The sequence below is a fragment of the Mytilus galloprovincialis genome, chromosome 2 (genome assembly GCF_965363235.1).
Source record: "Mytilus galloprovincialis chromosome 2, xbMytGall1.hap1.1, whole genome shotgun sequence".
NCBI classification, from domain to species: domain Eukaryota; kingdom Metazoa; phylum Mollusca; class Bivalvia; order Mytilida; family Mytilidae; genus Mytilus; species Mytilus galloprovincialis.
In genome coordinates, this window is record NC_134839.1 from 23,866,080 (window position 1) to 23,885,796 (window position 19,717).

Genomic DNA, 19,717 nt, shown 5'->3' on the forward strand with positions numbered 1-19,717 from the left:
TCCTCTGGAAAAAATCAACCTGTGAAATACCATGCCTGGAAAAAAATTACCGGGACAAATTATCCTCAGGATAAAATATCACAGAGGAAGAAATAAACCGTTACATATACAGGGCATGTTACTTGGAAGTATGTGGGCTACATCCTTTAAAATTCAAGCTACAACAGTGGCCTGCATATTTTATGCATCAGTTTAAACCTGATCAAAACATTTTCACTCTACCAAGTACTTTATCGCTATATCACTATCAGGTTCACATTTCAACCTATTTAGCAATACACACTTATGGTTATATAACCTCACAGTACCAAAATTATACTCAGTAACCAAATTGCACCTATTCAGCAAAAAAACCCTTCAAAAATTTTACTAAGTTTGCTTTCACCATGTGAAGTTATCTTATTATCATCTTTTTAAAATGAGCAAATTAAATTTGTTACCAGCATCCTTTTCTTAAAAAAAAATAGTTTAAAGTATTAAATAATGTCAAATTGTTTGAAATATTGGAAGAAATAAAATAAAATTTATGTTTATATCCCAGTTTTAAGGATTTGAAAGTAACCATACATGTAATGATGTATGGAATTTGGGTACTCACCTCATTACAGTATCATGGATTGTTTAGATGTAATTTCAAACCCATTTTTCAATGACTCTACATGGACTCAAAATTAAAATGGTGTATCTATATTGTAAACAAGGATAGTCTACAAAATTAGCATAGAATAAACTTTTGTCTGGTACATAAAAAAAGTTGGTAAAAAACTGACAATTTAGGTGCAATTTGGGTATTCTCATGTTAGCAACTTCACAACAGAACTACAAATTTGTTTTCATGACCAAAACAAAAAAAAGTACAAACCTAAAGGCAATAAAATGCTTCGCCATGCACAGCCTGATACAACCTCAGATGTATGTTTAGCATATAAAATATATTTATGTCAGTTAGAATCAAACATGTTTTAATTTTGGATCCTTTAAACTTAAATATGGACTAATTTAAAAACAGGTATCAGGTGAACCCACATATTTCTATTCAGCAGCAGTCTCTAACTACATATCTCCTTAATTTCATATGATAGTAAGTCCTAAAAAAATATTGAAAATGTGTACATTTAATTTTTTTTCTAGCTTCTCTCATGTGAAAGCAGTACCTTTTTGGTCACTATTTATGTGTTGCGTCTAAATAAGAATTGTAACACTTTATAGTGACTGAACAGGTTAAACAAATACTTCTCAAGAAACAGAAAAAGAAGAGAACTTAAAACAGCACCAGCCATGCCAGTATATGTATGAATAAAAACTCAGATCAGAATAGCATGGACAATATGTTAGTTCTAATGTACTTGTGAATATATTGTGAGGAAAGATATCAATAATTCTGCAGATAATGCAATAGACAACTTTCGAGTTCGATGCATTTCCGTCAAAAACTCTGGTTTTAGTGAACGTCATTTGTGCGTTTAGGGGCGTCGTCACTTCCATTCCAATGTTGAGCGAGTGGTTGGAAAACTATAATTCTATATTGTACGAATTATACGACAAATTGAATTCTCAAAATTGACAATCAGCATTGATGTCATTAGGGAATTGTCATTAAGTACCTACAGAACTACCATTATTTCTAGTTTATCCTGCACTATGACGATCACCAAGACGCTTGATGAACGTAAATAGTGCAGGGATACAGGCGACCCCCTCTATCTGGTAAATGACGTCATAAAGGCGCGTATAATTGACGAGTTTTTTCCGGTGACGGATGAACTCGAAAGTGGTCTATTTTATCAAGTGTTTTGTACATTTTCTGTTAAAAATGTTCATAATCAGTGAAACTTTCAAACAGGCTAAACTAAATTTTATTACTGAAAGTTTCAAACAATGACAAGTGTTTTATTTACCAAATAACTCATGTGTTTCTGTGAGAACAAACAATCATGTGTAATTTTTGGAATTGAAGGGAATCAAAGAAGATCCTTTTGCAGTGCACTTGAGCAGGTCAATTGTGAATATATACTTACTAAATATATTTTCTTCATCATGATACTCACATAGACATTATCAAGAAGTACATATCATTGGAAAAGTGCACAAATTACAGATAAAATATTAAATAAAAAATACCCTATTTTGAGTGCATCTCCTGCCAAATCACTATTTGTTGCATCTATATATAATACTAGACGAGTATAATCAATGTAAATAAGGTAATTTTTGGAAGAAAACCCCAAAATTTGGAAAAGAACCCTCCCCAATAATGTTGTACCAAAATCAATTCTAATCTTCCTTTTGTGTATTAAAGTTTCATAGAGATCCATTCACTTATACTCAAGTTATTGTCTAGAAACCAAATGTGTCTTCTTGAAAACAACTATGACACAAAAATATGACATGATTACTTTTGTATGCTTGTATTATAAAAAAAGAAGATGTGGTATTTGCCAATGAGACAACTATCCACAAAAGACAAAAATGACACAAACATTAACAACTATAGGTAACCGTACGACCTTCAACAATGAGCAAAGCCCAAACCACATTGTCAGCTATAAAAGGTCCCGATAAGACAATGTAAAACAATTCAAACAAGAAAACTAACGGCCTTATTTATGTAAAAAAATGAAAGAAAAACAAATATGTAACACATAAACAAACGACAACCACTGAATTACAGGCTCCTGACTTGGGACAGGCACATACAAAAATAATTGTATTTCCCATTTCCATTCTCAATTTTATTTTGCTGCCATTTAAAAACTTGAAAAGTAAGCTACATCCTGTACATGTAACAAAAAAAAATATATATGCAAAAAATAACATAAAACCGACTCTTAATTAGTACAAAAAATTGATGTAGAACTCACAAACTGACGATGATCAGAATTACAAATGTTTGTTTATTAGAGTCTGATCTTTTTTTACGAAAGCCCTTCAGCGCTATCAATTAAACTTATTTAGTCAAAATTTAACACTAGTTTAAAGGTATATCATAACAAATTGGCAAATACAGCCTTATTATCACCTTAAAAACTACTGTGTACGGAGTTCCATGTGCGGTTTGGGAAGTTTTATGTTTTTAGATATATAAAAGTTCAATTTATTTTGCATTTCTGAAAGATAAAATCATTTTTGGTCAATATCAAAATATTTTTTTTGTCGTATGCTTGAATAGATTTTTTATTCATCAATTTGGGAATCAGAATATTTTTTTCAGGAAAAATACCATTACCCCTCATGCCTTTTCAAGTTCAATGTTCGTTCCCTACACATTTTCCATCTGAACTTATAATTTTATTTTAGATATAAACAATATATTAATGTATAGCCTAGGACATTCGTTCTGAACATGCATGAAATATTTGCCACTGGACGTTAAACAACCAACAACCTAATCTATATTTAGGACATTGTCTTAGTACAAAGCTGGCATTTAAGGTAGCGCCTTCCTCATATTAATGACTCTATTATCCAAAGAGATCTCGCGAGATTTAAATCTGGCCGAGTGATATTACGGGATTTCGCCGAGTTGCCAATCTCCAATCTCCCATGCAGAGTTCTCGGTCAGACCGAGAACTCTGCATGGGAGATTGGCCAATCTCTTGTATTATATGTCTCTGGAGACATATATACACATATGTGTATATATGTCTCTGGTGCTCTTAATGACTAGAAAGAGAGCCACTTCAGCAACGGAGCAAGCATATTTTCTTTTGCCGATAAAATATAAATAAATGCGTACAAATCTATCTCCAAATAGAACATTTTTCAAAAATGAAAGTAGGAAATTCGGTGGGCGTTTCTTGCGCATGTGCACAAATCACGGTAATAGTTACGGTTACTAAATCAGGAACCTTGTATATAATATACCTCGCCAAACAGATAAAGGACAGAGAACCAGTCTAGACGCTTTAGCAATTTGAATTTATAAAAATACAACTATGATCTAAGTCTTATGTGAGACTATTCTACAACGAACTTGGATGTTACATAATAGGCACTGTTTCTAGTGAAGTCTGGTTATATCTGAAAGATGTCAAAGATTAAGAGAGAAAACGTTGAACCGATAAATGAGCAAGAAAGTCCTGCAACAAAGAAAGTGAAAGTAGAAACAGTTGATACAGCTTCTGAAAGTAATTGTATAGATGTGAATGGATCTACCAGAATTAAATCAAAGGAAGGACACGTCTTATATAAGTATGAATAACACTTTGTTTTACTTATTATCTTCTCTTTTTATTTGAATGCTTGCTTTGACAATCATGATATAATAAGAGGGTGGTAAAGGTTTATTTTCGTGTGCACAACGTTTTCAGCCTTTTTATCTCGCATGTTTTTTCGTTTTGGAAGTTTTATTTCCTCGTTTTCTCGTGTTTGGTTTGATGTGTGTGCATGGTGTTTTCTAGTCCAAATAATTATGACGTCTTGAAAGGCTATTATAATTTTTTTCTTTGACGCCTTACTTCGAAGGACCCGCCCCCCCCCCTTTTTGGGAAAAAAATTTGGTTGCTTATTTAGGGAATCATTGAAGCGTGACTGGAGTGGGCCCCCTCTTAGGTCAGTCAGTGGGCCCCCACTTGTGAAAATTTCTGGATCCGCCACTGAAGTCAGTGTGTTATAATCCGCCGTTTACGGTGGCTTCAAGTTCCGGCTACTTCACTGACAAAAATATAAATTCAAAAAGAAAAAAATGTCTTTTTCAAATGTTTACAGGCAGCCGAGAGATGTATTCAGTCGCAAAGTCGCGGTCACGATAAACAAGGATGAAAAGTCAGTGTTTACCTTGGGCTAAATATAGTTCACATGAATTCAGGTCACTGATTGGTTGTCTATTTAAAGTCAGAATGCATCGTTTCTTTTCAAAGATAACAAGAGAGACGTTCCGGTGGTCATTGAAAGATAACAATAGAGACGTTCCGATGGTCATTAATTCGTTGGCTTTTTTTTTGCTTTTAAAACGTGAAGACAATCAGATAGGATGACAATCTTATGTTATGGAATAATATCAGTCACATTAAAGAAAGTGTAGTAGATCATATTGTTCAGAATCTGGAAAACAGTATCTTTTGAAGTTCATTTTTCAAAACCCACGTGGTGTTCAGAGAATCAAGGTCAAAAACGAAAGTAGAATATTTTTTTTTACGAATACAAATACAAATATTTTATTGGCACAAACACAATTACAATAATTGGCAATGGCCCATACAACTGGTATACAAATAGTAATAATGCATAGAATATCATTATTGTCGACACGACCTCGAATAACATTTCAATGTTTTGGTTAGTGTATTACTATAACTTTGTTTCGTTGACTTGTTTCAAAATGAAGTGAGATTCTGACTACGTTTTTTTTTGAGTCTTGAATAAATTTTATCATGTTTTGGTTATAATAGTGTATTGCTATATTTTATTGTTTCATTGTTTCAGATCAAAGGGACCAAGCTGTTAAAAACAATTATCTTTTGTGTTTTTCATTTATAATCTTCAATTTTTTTCTCATACCAAGCTATAAATACATTCAGTATTTACACGAAAGCAATTAGAAACAACAATGATGATTTTCCAATTATTCAACTGGAATTTGAATTAAGATTGGGCGCGAACGTGTAGAGTGCGAACGGACCTTGGGTGCGAACGTGCGAGGTGCGAACGTGTAGGGTGCGAAAGTATATTGGGCGCGAACGGACCTGATACCTAAACAAGCCCCTGTTTACAAATGCACGTAGTTATGCAAAATAAATCGATCAAGATTTCTAACAAACCGAATTATTATGTAAATAAAACTCCTTTAAAAGTAAATGAATTTTAAGCATACGATAATAAAAATAAAAAACTATAACATAAAAAAAAAGGAAATTTCTTTGAGATTTTTTTTTCTTTCTTTAATTTCATACATAAAAAATGGTCATTTGAAAGATGAAATTAGGTGCCAGGAGATTGCGAGAATGCTGGATTTTGTTCTATTTATGCCAGAGCTTCGGGGGCCTTGAGCGGCGGCCTTGAGCGGCCCCCAGACCCCGGCAGTAAGCTTGGTGGTCGTCCGGCTTCGCCGAACGCATGTTACAGCCGCCTATAATTTTAATTCAGCCTTCTACTTCAATTTCAAGGGAAATCCCTGCCGGCAGCAAATGATACCCCTGAAAAACAGTAATTGGCTCAAAAGGACTGCTGACAATAATGAATTTATCTTCTTTTAATTAGTATAATTGATTTGATAGACATGCACTTTTGTGATCTTTTGTTGTGATAAATACTTACACCTATTCCCCGAACCCAACATAATTTTACAGGTAAATTCTTTTTCTGTCTTTTCATCCTTCTATCACACTTTGTATCACCACCTCCTCCTGAACCACTTGACAGAACTATTTAAAACTTTCTCAGATTCCTTAATGATTGCTTAATCATGATAAAGCTCTTTTGCATCTCCTATTTCATATCCTCCTCTGAAAAGAGTTTTAGCTTTGGGCTGACATGGACACATATCTCAACACTTAACATTGAGGGCCTCAGGGAAGATTAGTTTATTTTAACTTACTCCGAGTTTACCCTCTTTAACATGTTTAAATAAAAAAATTATTATTACATGTATTATTATAGTACACATTTGGTGTACCCATTTTGTATACACATCTCAGGATCCTCCTTTATAACTTTTCACCATTCACTAAACTTTCTCACAATCATATAACCATATCATGCTTTTGTTCACCTCCTATTTTTATAGGACCGCATAATTGAAAAATTTTTGGTCGTATATTGGTATCACGTTGGCGTCGTCTTCGTCCGAAGACATTTGGTTTTCGCACTCTAACTTTCCTAAAAGTAAATAGAAATCTATGAAATTTAAACACAAGGTTTATGACCATAAAAGGAAGGTTGGGATTGATTTTGGGTGTGTTGGTCCCAACAGTTCGGGAATTAGGGGCCAATCAGGGCCCAAATAAGCATTTTTCTTGGTTTTCGCACAATAACTTTAGTATAAGTAAACAGAAATCTATGAAATTTAAAATAAGGCCTATGACCACAAAAGGAAGGTTGGGATTAATTTTGGGAGTTTAAGTCCTTAACAGTTAAGAATTACATGTAGGGGCCAAAAACAGGTCCCAAATAAGCATTTTTTTGGTTTTTGCACAATAACTTTAGTATAAGTCAATAGAAATCTATGAAATTTTAACACAAGGATTATGACCACAAACGGAAGGTTTGGATTGATTTTGGGTGTTTTGGTCCTAACAAATTAGAGGCCAAAAGGGTCCAAAATTAAACTTTGTTTGATTTCATCAAAAAATGAATTATTAGGGTTCTTTGATATGCCAAATCTAACCATGTATTCAGATTTTTAATTTTTGGTCCTGTTTTCAAATTGGTCTACATTAAGGTCCAAAAGGTCCAAAATTAAACTTAGCTTGATTTTAACAAAAATTGAATTCTTGGGGTTCTTTGATATGCTGAATCTAAACATGCACTTAGATTTTTGATTATCATGATTATGGGCCCAGTTGTCCAGTTGGTCCAAATCGGGGTCCAAAATTATTATATTCAGTATTGCAATAGCAAGAAATTTTCAATTGTACAGTATTCCGGAATAGCAAGAAATCTTCAATTGCACAGTATTGTGCAATAGCAAGAAATTTTTAATTGCACAGTATTGCGCAATAGCAAGAAATCTTCAATTGCACAGTATTGTGCAATAGCAAGAAATCTTAAATCGCACGGTATTGTGCAATAGCAAGAAATCTTCAATTGCACAGTATTGTGCAATAGCAAGAAATATCCACTTGCATAGTATTGTCCCGTTTTCAAATTGTTCTACATTAAGGTCCAAAGGGTCAAAAATTAAACTTTGTTTGATTTCATCAAAAATTCAATATATGGTGTTCTTCAATATGCTGAATCTAACCATTTATTTAGATTTTTAATATTTGGGCCCGGTTCTCAAATTGGTCCAAATTGAGGTCTAAAGGGTCTAAAATTGAACATTATTTGATTTCATCAAAAATTGAATTCTTGGGTTTCTACATGTATGATATGCTGAATCTAACCATGTATTTAGACTTTGGATATTGGACCATTTTAGGTAAATGTCCAATTTAAAATTTTTAAGTTTTTAAGTTTAAGTTCTTAGACCACATTCATTCTGTGTCAGAAACCTATGTTGTGTCAACTATTCAATCACAATCCAAATTCAGAGCTGTATCAAGCTTAAATGTTATGTCCATACTTGCCCCAACTGTTCAGGGTTCGACCTCTGCGGTAGTATAAAGCTGCACCCTGCGGAGCATCTGGTTCTTTTTGATCTGAATCATTTTTTTTAGGTTTCCATCTCCAAAGCATAGACTTTGACATTGCTTTATTTCGAGGGTACCCAATAACCCATGACCATTTTGTATCAGTAACACCTCCTAAACCTTTTATTACTATTTCTGGAAACTTTCACACAGTAGTAACCATGTAACACTTTTGTGCACATCCTACATATTTTGCTTTTGATCAGAATCATTTTTGGGATTTCCCATACCAATACATTTTTGTCGAGCCTTCGACTTTAGTCGAAAAAGCGAGACTAAGCGATCCTACATTCCGTCGTCGTCGGCGTTGTCGGCGGCAGCGTCCACAAATATTCACTCTGTGGTTAAAGTTTTTGAAATTTTAATCACTTTTTTAAACTATACTAAATTTCTACCAAACTTGGACAGAAGCTTGTTTATGATCATAAGAAAGTATCCAGAAGTAAATTTTGTAAAAATAAAATTCCATTTTTTCCGTATTTTACTTATAATTGGACTTAGTTTTTCTGCGAGGAAACATTACATTCACTCTGCGGTTAAAGTTTTTAAAATTTTAATAACTTTCATAAACTATCCTTGATTTGTACCAAACTTGGACAGAAGTTTGTTTATGATCATAAGATAGTATCAAGGAGAAAATTTTGTAAAAATAAATTTCCACTTTTCCGTATTTTACTTATAAATAGACTTAATTTTTCTGCGAGGAAACATTACATTCACTCTGTGGTTAAAGTTTTTAAAATTTTAATTACTTTCATAAACTATCCTTGATTTGTACCAAACTTGGACAGAAGCTTGTTTATGATCATTAGATAGTATCAAGAAGAAAATTTTGTAAAAATAAATTTCCACTTTTCCGTATTTTACTTATAAATGGACTTAGTTTTTTTGCCAGAAACAAAACATTCATTCTGTGGTTTAAGTTTTTAAAATTTTTATAATGTTCTTAAACTATCCGGGATTTCTACCAAACTTAGACAAAAGCTTGTTTCTGATCATAAGATATTATTGAGAAGTAAATTTTGTAAAAAAAAAAAATTCACTTTTTCCGTATTTTACTTATAAATGGACTTAGTTTTTCTTCCAGTTAACATTACATGTATACAGTCTGCAGTTAAAGTTTATAAAACTTTTATTAGATTCATAAACTATCCTGGATTTTTTACCAAACCTGGAAGCTTCTTTCAATTAAAAGACAGTATCGAGAGGGAAATTTTTATTGATGTTTTTCCTCATTTTTGTTGAGTCTGCGATTAACAGCAAAAGTAGGCGAGACACTGGGTTCCATGGAACCCTTACGAATTTTTTTTGTACATGGACTTTGCAAGGGGCTGGGTTATTATTTTGCGAGCCTTGCTCCAGACATGAACAGTACCTGTGTAGTTACATTGTATGTTGATTAATTTAATAGGTACATCTAAATGAAATCTCATTTTTATGATACATAATTATTTATCACATTTTCAAGAACAAGTACATGAGTACATGTACATGTTACATTGCTGATGTATCAGTTGACTATGTATTTTCTGTATATAATGCATCTTCTTATATCCACTCTTCTTTTAATTATATGTATTTTATCTTCCAGGTGTAGACAGTTGATATTGAATATCAAAAATTCTTTATCTAAACAGAAGAAGAACAAATGTAAAGAAACATTGGATAATTGGAAGTAAGACAATACAAAATCTGCTTCTGTTAACAGTTATCATAGTTATAATACAATTTGATTTTAATTTGTATTAGAGATATTAAATTTTAGATTTTGAAAATAAGTGCTCTAGCAACCATGTTAAAATCTCAAATTTGACTATAATAACGGAAAAATGTTTTTCCTCTTTTTCATGAGCACATATGATGAATAAACTGAATTACTTTTGTTGAGCCTGCAATATTTTTTGCTTAAGCAAGACTAAGTGTTCCTGCATTCTATTGTTGGAGTCTACTGCAGCAGTATCAACATTTAGGCACAATCTGATTTTATAGTTTTTTTTAAACATCAATAACTTTGTCAAACTTTCATGAAACTGTATGAAACTTCGTGGTAGCTTTTTATGATCAAAAGACACCAGCATATACATGGAATAGAGTGCAAAATTTTGAAAAGTATTTTTTGAAAAACATTCGTTTCAACCCTTAACATCAAAATGTTTTCTGCATGTTCTCTGTGTAAATACACATGATAAATGTGCCTTTTGTGAAGCATCAGTTGGCAGAGTGAAGCTTTTTACTTCTTTACCAAGCCCTAGGTATTTATTTATATGCACCAAAGAACCTTTTTAACTTGACAAAGAACCTTTTTAACTTGACAAAGAATCTTTTTAACTTGACAAAGAACCTTTTTAACTTGACAAAGAACCTTTTTTACTTGGCAAAAAAATATTGCTGTGTACCAATTCCAACTAATCTAGTCAACAGCTGGTAAACAAAGCTTTGGGTAAGGAATTGTGTAACAACACATGGATCTGATTAGTTGTGTTTTTTATATTGTTTTTAAGTCTCACCTAGGGCATTATGTTTTTCGATTTGTGTGTCCGTTCTTCCATTTATTCGTTCGGCTGTCCAGCTTTAGGTTAAAGTTTTTGGTCAAGGTATTTTTGGATGAAGTTGAAGTCCAATCAACTTGAAACTTAGTACACATGTTCCCTGTAATATGATTTTCTAATTTTAATAGAGTTTTGACCCAAATTTCACAGTTTACTGAACATAAGAAATAATAGTGTGAGTGTGGCATTCGTTTACTATGGACACATTCTTGATTTTTTATGCCACAGGTAATCCTTTGATGCATGAAATGTCCACTGATTCCAATATGTAATAAACCGAAATAAAACAATAGCATACTAATTAAACTGTTAAATCATAAAATATGTGTTTTCTTAAAAGGGATGGGGCTCTTTTTGCAATAGAACTTAAAACACTTTGAATTTCATGTAAGTAAATAATGGGGTTCTGTCAACAGACAAGGTTTCCCCAGAAAACCTAAATTCTGATAGATTTCATGTTTTTGACGAATAAAGTCATTTTGCCAGAACAAAATTAACAAGCATATTTCTCAAACATGAGAATCAATTTCAGAAATGTATATTTAATATGTCTGGTACATGTAATACCTTGCATACACATGAATTTTCAGGTATACTGATTAAAATCAGGTCTGCCGTGCATCCAATTAATCCTTGTCACTGGGAACTTTTTTGATTGCAGGGTATTTTATTATTATTAACTGTATACTAAATAATTTACAGAACTTTTGTGAGTAGAAAAATATAGCAATATAAATTGTCCCTTCATATCAAACTTGGATCTTCCCTTAAACATGTTACATATTAAATGAAAAAAACAAAACAAAAATAAGTTGATTGATACTGATGATATAATTTTTGCAACAATTACTCATGCTACTTTTATGACAAGAAAAATGCACATTTTTAAGGAAAGTAATCCAGCTGTAAAAAATAATCTAACTGATAAAATTTTACAATTTTTTCACAATTTTTGATTTCTAGAAAAGATTTGGAAAAACTTGAGAAGCAGCTAGTTATACCAAAAGTGACCATAGCAGTAGTAGGAGCTACTGGCGCAGGTAAATCTAGCCTGATCAATGCTTTGGTAGATCAGTTTAGTGTTTTACCAACATCAGGAACACAAGCATGTACCTCTGTGGTGGTAAAGATAGAAAACAATGAAGATGGGGAACAGTATGAAACAGACATAGAGTTTTTATCCAGGGAGGTATGTGACTATAGTGCATTTCTTACAGTTTGTATATGGGATTTTAAAAGGTTCATTTAACATTTGTGTAACAGAGGTTATGTATATAAACAAATATTACATATCAAGACTTTTATTTTATTTTATTTTATTTCAGTCATTTTTATACGACTTTTGGTCGTATATTGGTATCATGTTGGCGTCGTCGTCGTCCGAAGACATTTGGTTTTCGCACTCTAACTTTAGTAAAAGTAAATAGAAATCTATGAAATTTAAACACAAGGTTTATGACCATAAAAGGAAGGTTAAAATTGATTTTGAGTGTTTTGGTTCCAACTTTTTAGGAATTGGGGCCAAAAAGGGCCAAAATAAGCATTTTTCTTGGTTTTCGCACAATAACTTTAGAATAAGTAAACAGAAATCTATGAAATTTTAACATAAGGTCTATGACCACAAAAAGAAGGTTGGGATTGATTTTGGGAATTTAAGTCCCAACAGTTAAGAATAAGGGGCCTAAAACAGGTCCCAAAATAAGCATTTTTCTTGGTTTTTGCACAATAACTTTAGTATAAGTTAATAGAAATCTATGAAATTTTAACACAAGGTTTATGACCACAAAAGGAAGGTTTGGATTGATTATGGGAGTTTTGGTCCCAACGAATTAGGGGCCAAAAGGGTCCAAAATTAAACTTTGTTTGATTTCATCAAAAATTGAACTATTGGGGTTCTTTGATATACCAAATCTAACCTTGTATTTAGATTCTTAATTTTTGGTCCCGTTTTCAAATTGGTCTACATTAAGGTCCAAAGGGTCCAAAATTAAACTTAGTTTGATTTTAACAAAAATTGAATTCTTGGGGTTCTTTGATATGCTGAATCTAAACATGTACTTAGATTTTTGATTATGGGCCCAGTTTTCAAGTTGGTCCAAATCAGGGGTCCAAAATTATTATATTAAAGGGAAACTTCGCAAAAAAATCAAAAATTGATATTATGTCCATTCTGTATAAAAATGCTCAAATTTATAGATATTAAAGTTTTATTCCGCCATCTTGTCACCTTCTCCGATGAAAAATCCCGATATGTCTATAAACCACAAAGGAACAAAACTACAGTAAACGATGTAGTCGTAATTGCGTGTCGATATCTTGTCAATCGTACGGTTGTTTTATCTGACTGACTAACTTGATACGGAAAATGGTCTTATATTTTTAAATAACCATATAGTCTGTTATTTTTAAACTGATAATATTGTAATTAGTTAAAAAGTCAAAGTTCATAAATAAGTGTTCCGTGGAAATTGTTTCGAAAATCTAATTCGTTCATAATTCTTTCAAGTAATAAACTTTATTTAAATAAATTCGGATCTGCCCTCATCTGATCACCAGCATGGCTAAAGGTATTACTCCCAAAGGTATTGGAAGGGGTGTAAGGTGACACGTCCAGGTATTCAATCGATTTCCTGTCCGGCTGGCTTGCAAGTTCATGCATCGTTTCACTTCTGTAGGTATTGATCAGTGTACACGACCGTTACTTATAACTTTCCTTTTTGAACTATCAGGTGCATGTATAATATACATTTTTGTCTTGCGTGTCCGAAAGTTATATTTATACTAGTCATTACTGAACTCATACGCTTGTTTATAAATAACATTTCTGGTGTAAAGAATATTATTTATAAAAAAAAATTAATACAAAAAAAAAAAATTGAAGAAATACAAATCTATTTACATATTTTTCCAAGGGTTAATTTGGGAAAATGTAATATATACTCATTGTCAATAGTTTAGGACAGATTGGAACATACCAGAATTATTGATTTAAAAAAATGTGCGCACTTGTCGACGATTCGTGTATACATACGCCTGGGTAGAAAGTTACGGAACTATAGTCAGTAGCGCAATTTAAAATATGTATACATGTATACATTGAACATAAAAAAGAAACATACATTTTGTGTAAATTGTGGTAAAAGTTTTGTAAATTATTATAGACTAGTCCACGTATGCCAACAGTATGTAATCAACGAATTCGATAGACTATTGTATACCAAAAGAAGAAGAAGAAAAAAAAAGAAACAATTTGATTTAAATACAGGTCAATTTATAACTTGCTTTGGTTCATCGAAGTTAAGAACATAGTAAACTCACAGATTTATATATCAATTAGATTGTTCTCGAATAAAGGACGAAATTTGTCATCATCACAATTGTTCCAACATTCATGTAAAATATATGCAACTGGACGTACACTAATAATCCCCAAGGGATGTGAATATTTTCTAGGAAAACTATTGAGTATCAATTTCGGGATTTATTTTCTTTCTTGATATTCAATGACAGCAATTTAAAGAATAAACTGCTTGTCGGATATTTGTCCGCTTTAGGGGTATTCTTGCAAGTTGAACAGACTTATAATAACATTCAAAAATAGGGAATGATAACATTAAATTCGTTGTCTTTTAATTTTAAACATCGTTGGTCAAATAGTTATTTAAGTATATATATACGTTGGGAGACGACGATTATTATAGTAGTCTCAGATTTTAATAAGGACGTTCCCGATTATGAATAAATTTGGTTGACGTTTTTCACACTTGAAAAGAATATCTATTCGTAATTTTTCGATTCCATTCCAATACAAAAGTATTTTTTCTTTATTCGTACATATTATATTCCGCTTCGGTAGAGTTATCTTCAGATAGTTTCATATATTAATTAATACATGGCTTTCAAAAGTCTAAATGTAAGTGTTCTCGTACATTTTTTCGCCCAATAAAGACAAATAAAAATGATTTAGTAAAGCTATTTCTAATTTCTAAGTCCCCCTTTTTTATGAGACATAAATCAAGGACAAGACTTGTATATCATTTCATTCTGACATATGAATTAAGTTTCCCGTCTTTAACCGAAAATTGTGTATTTCTTAGTAAATTAACTTATTTGAATTCAAATAAATAATAGCACCAAATATAATTAAATAATTCCACGGCGACCAATTTTTATTTGTCACCAACTTGAATATGTATTTTTAATGTGTGTATTAAATGCTCCCACTGATCCGAATAGACAGTCACACCTGGCAAGGTGTGCCCTAGAGGCGTGGTTAAATACCGAAGTGCAAATAACAATTTACCTTTCAACAAGCCATCTACGAGTATTGCCACAGAACCGTGAATACACACATCGTATAAACCTAGTCATAGCAGAGATAGTAAAAGGTCAATAATCATGAGTACACCAACATATTGTCTTTACAGATTATTGTACTTTAATTTGTTCACCTTATCAGTCCGAAAATGCATTTATTAAAAATAAATTTATAACTTTTTGTGTTGTCTACAAACATAATTCGAATATATACGTTTAACATAGATAATTTATCTCACGAATGAGTACAATTGAACGTCTGTGCGTTTTATCTTCTTATTATCGGATGGTTATTAGATAAAGCATAAGTCATCGGCGCGCTTACGATTACGTTAAAATATGATTAAAAACCAAGACTTTTAATGATTGTATTTTAAATCCCGGCATGCAAAAATCAGGAGAAAACGTCACGACCTACAGGAAGTAGTTGATATTTTTTCATTAATTATTGAATTTCTCCTTTATTACTGCACATATAGCGATAAAACTTTGTGAATATATATATTATGTCATAATGAACATATTTAAACCATAAGTAAAAAATCGTGAATTTTCCCTTTAAGTATTGTGCAATAGCAAGAAATTTTCAATTGCACAGTATTGTGCAATAGCAAGAAATCTTCAATTGCACAGTATTGTGCAATAGCAAGAAATTTTCAATTGCACAGTATTGCTCAATAGCAAGAAATCTTCAATTGCACAGTATTGTGCAATAGCAAGAAATATCTAATTGCACAATATTGCGCAGTAGCAAGAAATTTTCAATTGCACAGTTTTGCGCAACAGCAAGAAATATTCAATTGCACAGTATTGTCCCGTTTTCAAATTGGTCTACATTAAGGTCCAAAGGGTCAAAAATTAAACTTTGTTTGATTTCAACAAAAATAAAATATATGGGGTTTTTCAATATGCTAAATCTAACCATGTATTTAGATTTTTAACATTTGGGCCCTGGTTATCCAAATTGGTCCACATTGAGGTCTAAAGGGTCTAAAATTGAACTTTGGCCACACCAATTTCATTTCTTGTTCTACGGATTTTTGGACTCCAAAATTTGGGGCGAGCGAGCAATTTGAAAATTTTAATAAAAGAATATTTAATTTGCAAATTTTTGAGGCGAAGCTTGAAAAGTAAAGGCAAGTAATTATAATTTTTTTTTGTAAACATAATATAGTAGGTTTTGACAATATTAAAACTTGATTTATCACTTGTTCTTTGACATTTCTTTAATTTCTGAAGTATTTTTTCCCTGTTCACCAAGAAATAATTAAATCTGGTCTATGTATGTGTGACTGACAATGAGACAATTCTCCATCCAAGTCATAATCAGTTTGGGGGCAACCGCTTAATGTTCTAAATATCCCTTTTAAATGTTTAATGAGGGATCAATATAAGTTATAATATATTTGTTTGTACAAAAGGGCTCATATTTTCTCAAAGAACTATATATCTATCTGGTATTTTTTGTATTATTCCTGGACTTTAACCATGTTAAATTAACACATTTACTTTTATAACAGTTTAATATTATTCAAAATAAGTGGACCCCTCTTTTAGAAAAAGTTGTTTAAAATATGATGTAACTCTCCTCTTTGTGAGTACAAAATTCTAATTTTTCAAAGGTTTTGTATAGAAAAACTATACAAATCCTTGGTATTTCTATTTTCTTTTCTACATCAGTAAAATGACCCCTTGTCTGAGGGAGGGTTGTTCTCAACCTGATAATAACAAACACAGTTCAAAGTATGGCCTTTTACACAGGGCTTTGATACAGACCAAACAGCAAGCTATATAAAGGACCCCAAAATTATTAGCGTACACAATTCGAACAGGAAAACCAACGATCTAATTTATATATATTCAAACGGGAAAATACCAATGAACAACATCAACAAACGATAACTGCTAAACGACAGGCCCCTGAATCAATCAGGACAGGTTCATAAACATGTAGCGGCTATGGATAGTTTTGTTTCGTCAGCATACAATATAATTGCAGTTGAAGGCAAATCCTTCAGAAATTCTTTGTACTTTATTAGAATATGTCTTATAAGTAAGTTTAACCTTAATCATACTGAAGCCCAACAACACCAAAAAATATGTCTACAGGTCAGTGAACAGTCTTCAACAATAGATATCATAGGTGTCTATATAATATGCAACATAAACTTTGTATTTTATGTGATCATATTGCAATAGTATTTTATAATTTATTCTAAAAGTTATTTTCAGTATTTTATCTATTAGCAAAATTTTCATCATGATAGAGAAGAACAGAGTCTTATTCTATTTTATATTGATGGCAATATTTGCAGGAATGGCAGAAAGAATATGATGTCCTAATCAAAGATATGACCAAGAATGATGGAACAATGAAAACTTATAGATCAGATGAACAATCTGAAGCTGGAGTGGCTATCTTAAAAATGAGAGCAGTTTATGGACAGTTCTCATCTCTTGATGACTTGAACGGAGAAAACGACATCACTTCTCACCTGGGAACAATGAAAAATATTAAATCAAATACGGTAAACAAAATATTCATGTATAAGGAACATAAGCAACTATAATGCTTATTGAAGTGTGTATAAGCATGAGTTAATATAATGCTTATTGAAGTGTGAATCAACACGAAAGAAAAAACTAAACCCACCCCTATTGCCACTTAGCAGCAGCCATTTCGTAAATTTTAAGCAAATAATACATGTAATATATTAGAAAATGCCTCATTTTTATACGACAGCCAAAAAAAAATGGTTTCCGGACAATAACTTTAGTTTAAGTTAATGGATCTCTGTGAAATTTTACTGACAGGTTCAGTACCACAAAAGGGGTTATGGTACCAACAGTTTGGAAATTAAGGGCCAAAAAGGGGCCAAAACATGCATTTTTATACGCCCTTTACGTATTATGGTATACCGTTGAACGTCTGTCCGTCTGTCCCTTCGTCCATCTGTCCGTCCGTCCGTTGTCAACATGACGGACATTAACTCAAAAACGCTTTAACCGATATGCATGAAACTTTGGTGAATTGTTTATATCTATTGACATGAGCTCCCTTTTGTTTTTTTATAAATTTCAGATTTACCGTTTCCGAGTTTTGGGGTTTTATTCATTAAAAAAGGGGGGGATTTTCCAGTTTTCTGACAATAACTCAAGAATGCTTTCACCAACTTGCAAGAAATTTTGGTGAATTGTTTATATCTTTTGATGTAAGCTCCCTTTAGAATTTTATAAATTTAGATTTTACATTTCTGAGTTATGGGGTTTTATTTATTAAAAAAGGGGGCAATTTCCAGTTTTTAGACAGTAACTCAAAAATGCTGTCAGCAGTTCTCATGAAACTTTGGTGAAGTAGTTATAGCTATTGATGTAATCTCCCTATTGATTTTCATAAATTTCAAATATGACATTGAGAAGAAATTGAACTTTATTTGTTTATAGTCTGACAACAGATTTACTAAGTATTGTGCAACAGCACAGTGTATTGCACAATAGCAAGAAATCTTTAATTGAATATAAATTCAATTCATATAACCAATTTCAATTTTTTTTACTACATTTATTCAGAAACCTTTAATATGTAAAATATTTAATTACAAATCCAAATTCAGACCTGTATCAAGCTTGAATATTGTGTCCATTTTTGCCTCAACTGTTCAGGGTTGGACCTCTGTGGGCGTATCCAGTTGCCTCAGCGAAGCTGTTTATTCTAGTTTCCAGACAATAACTTGTGTTTAAGTGTATGGATCTCTCTGAAATTGTAATGCAAGGTACCATACCACAAAGGGAAGGCTGGGATTGAGTTTGAGGGTAATTGCCCCAAATGTTCAGGAATTAGGGGCCAAAAACAAGCATTTTTCTAGTTTCCAGACAATAACTTGTGTTTAAGTGTATGGATCTCTCTGAAATTGTACTGCAAGGTACCATACCATAAAGGGAAAGCTGGGATTGAGTTTGGGGGTAATTACTAAAAGGGGGGTTAAAAAAATGGGGGGGATTTTTTTTCATAATTTTTGGGTTTTTTTCCTTAAAATTTTCAATTTTTACATTGATTCTTTCTGATTTATATACATAAAAGCAAAAATACTGATATGGCAGGAGATACACCAAACATGATGTGTAAATTATATGAAGTATTGTGCAATAGCACAGTATTGCACAATAGCAGGAAATCTTCAATTGCATAGTATTGCGCTATAGCACAGTACTGAAATCTTCAATTGCACAGAATTGCTCAATAGCACAATAGCAAGAAATCTTCAATTGCACAGTATTGGGCAATAGCAAGACATCTTCAATTGCACAGTATTGTGCAATAGCAAGACATCTTCAATTGCACAGTATTGCGCAATAGCAAGGTATATCCCATTGCACAGTATTGCACAATAGCACAATACTGCGCAATAGCAAGAAATCTCCAATTGCATAGTACATTTTATTGCGCAATAGCAAGAAATATCAAATTGCACAGTATTGCACAATAGCAAGAAATATTCAATTGCATAGTATTGCGCAATAGCAAGAATTCTTCAATTGAAAATTAATACAAATATTTCAACC

General features: G+C 32.2%; 1 protein-coding gene across 1 annotated transcript in view; it reads left to right on the forward strand.

Moving 5' to 3' along the window:
- Window positions 1–3,890: 3,890 nt before the first annotated feature.
- LOC143062003 (uncharacterized) overlaps window positions 3,891–19,717 on the forward strand; it is a 60,668-nt gene continuing 44,841 nt past the window's right edge. The window contains exons 1-4 of the mRNA XM_076233855.1: window positions 3,891–4,191; window positions 9,880–9,963; window positions 11,801–12,026; window positions 17,470–17,682. Of these exons, the coding sequence (XP_076089970.1) occupies window positions 4,028–4,191; window positions 9,880–9,963; window positions 11,801–12,026; window positions 17,470–17,682 (687 nt within the window). The 5' untranslated portion in view covers window positions 3,891–4,027. The remainder of the gene's footprint in view (window positions 4,192–9,879; window positions 9,964–11,800; window positions 12,027–17,469; window positions 17,683–19,717) is intronic.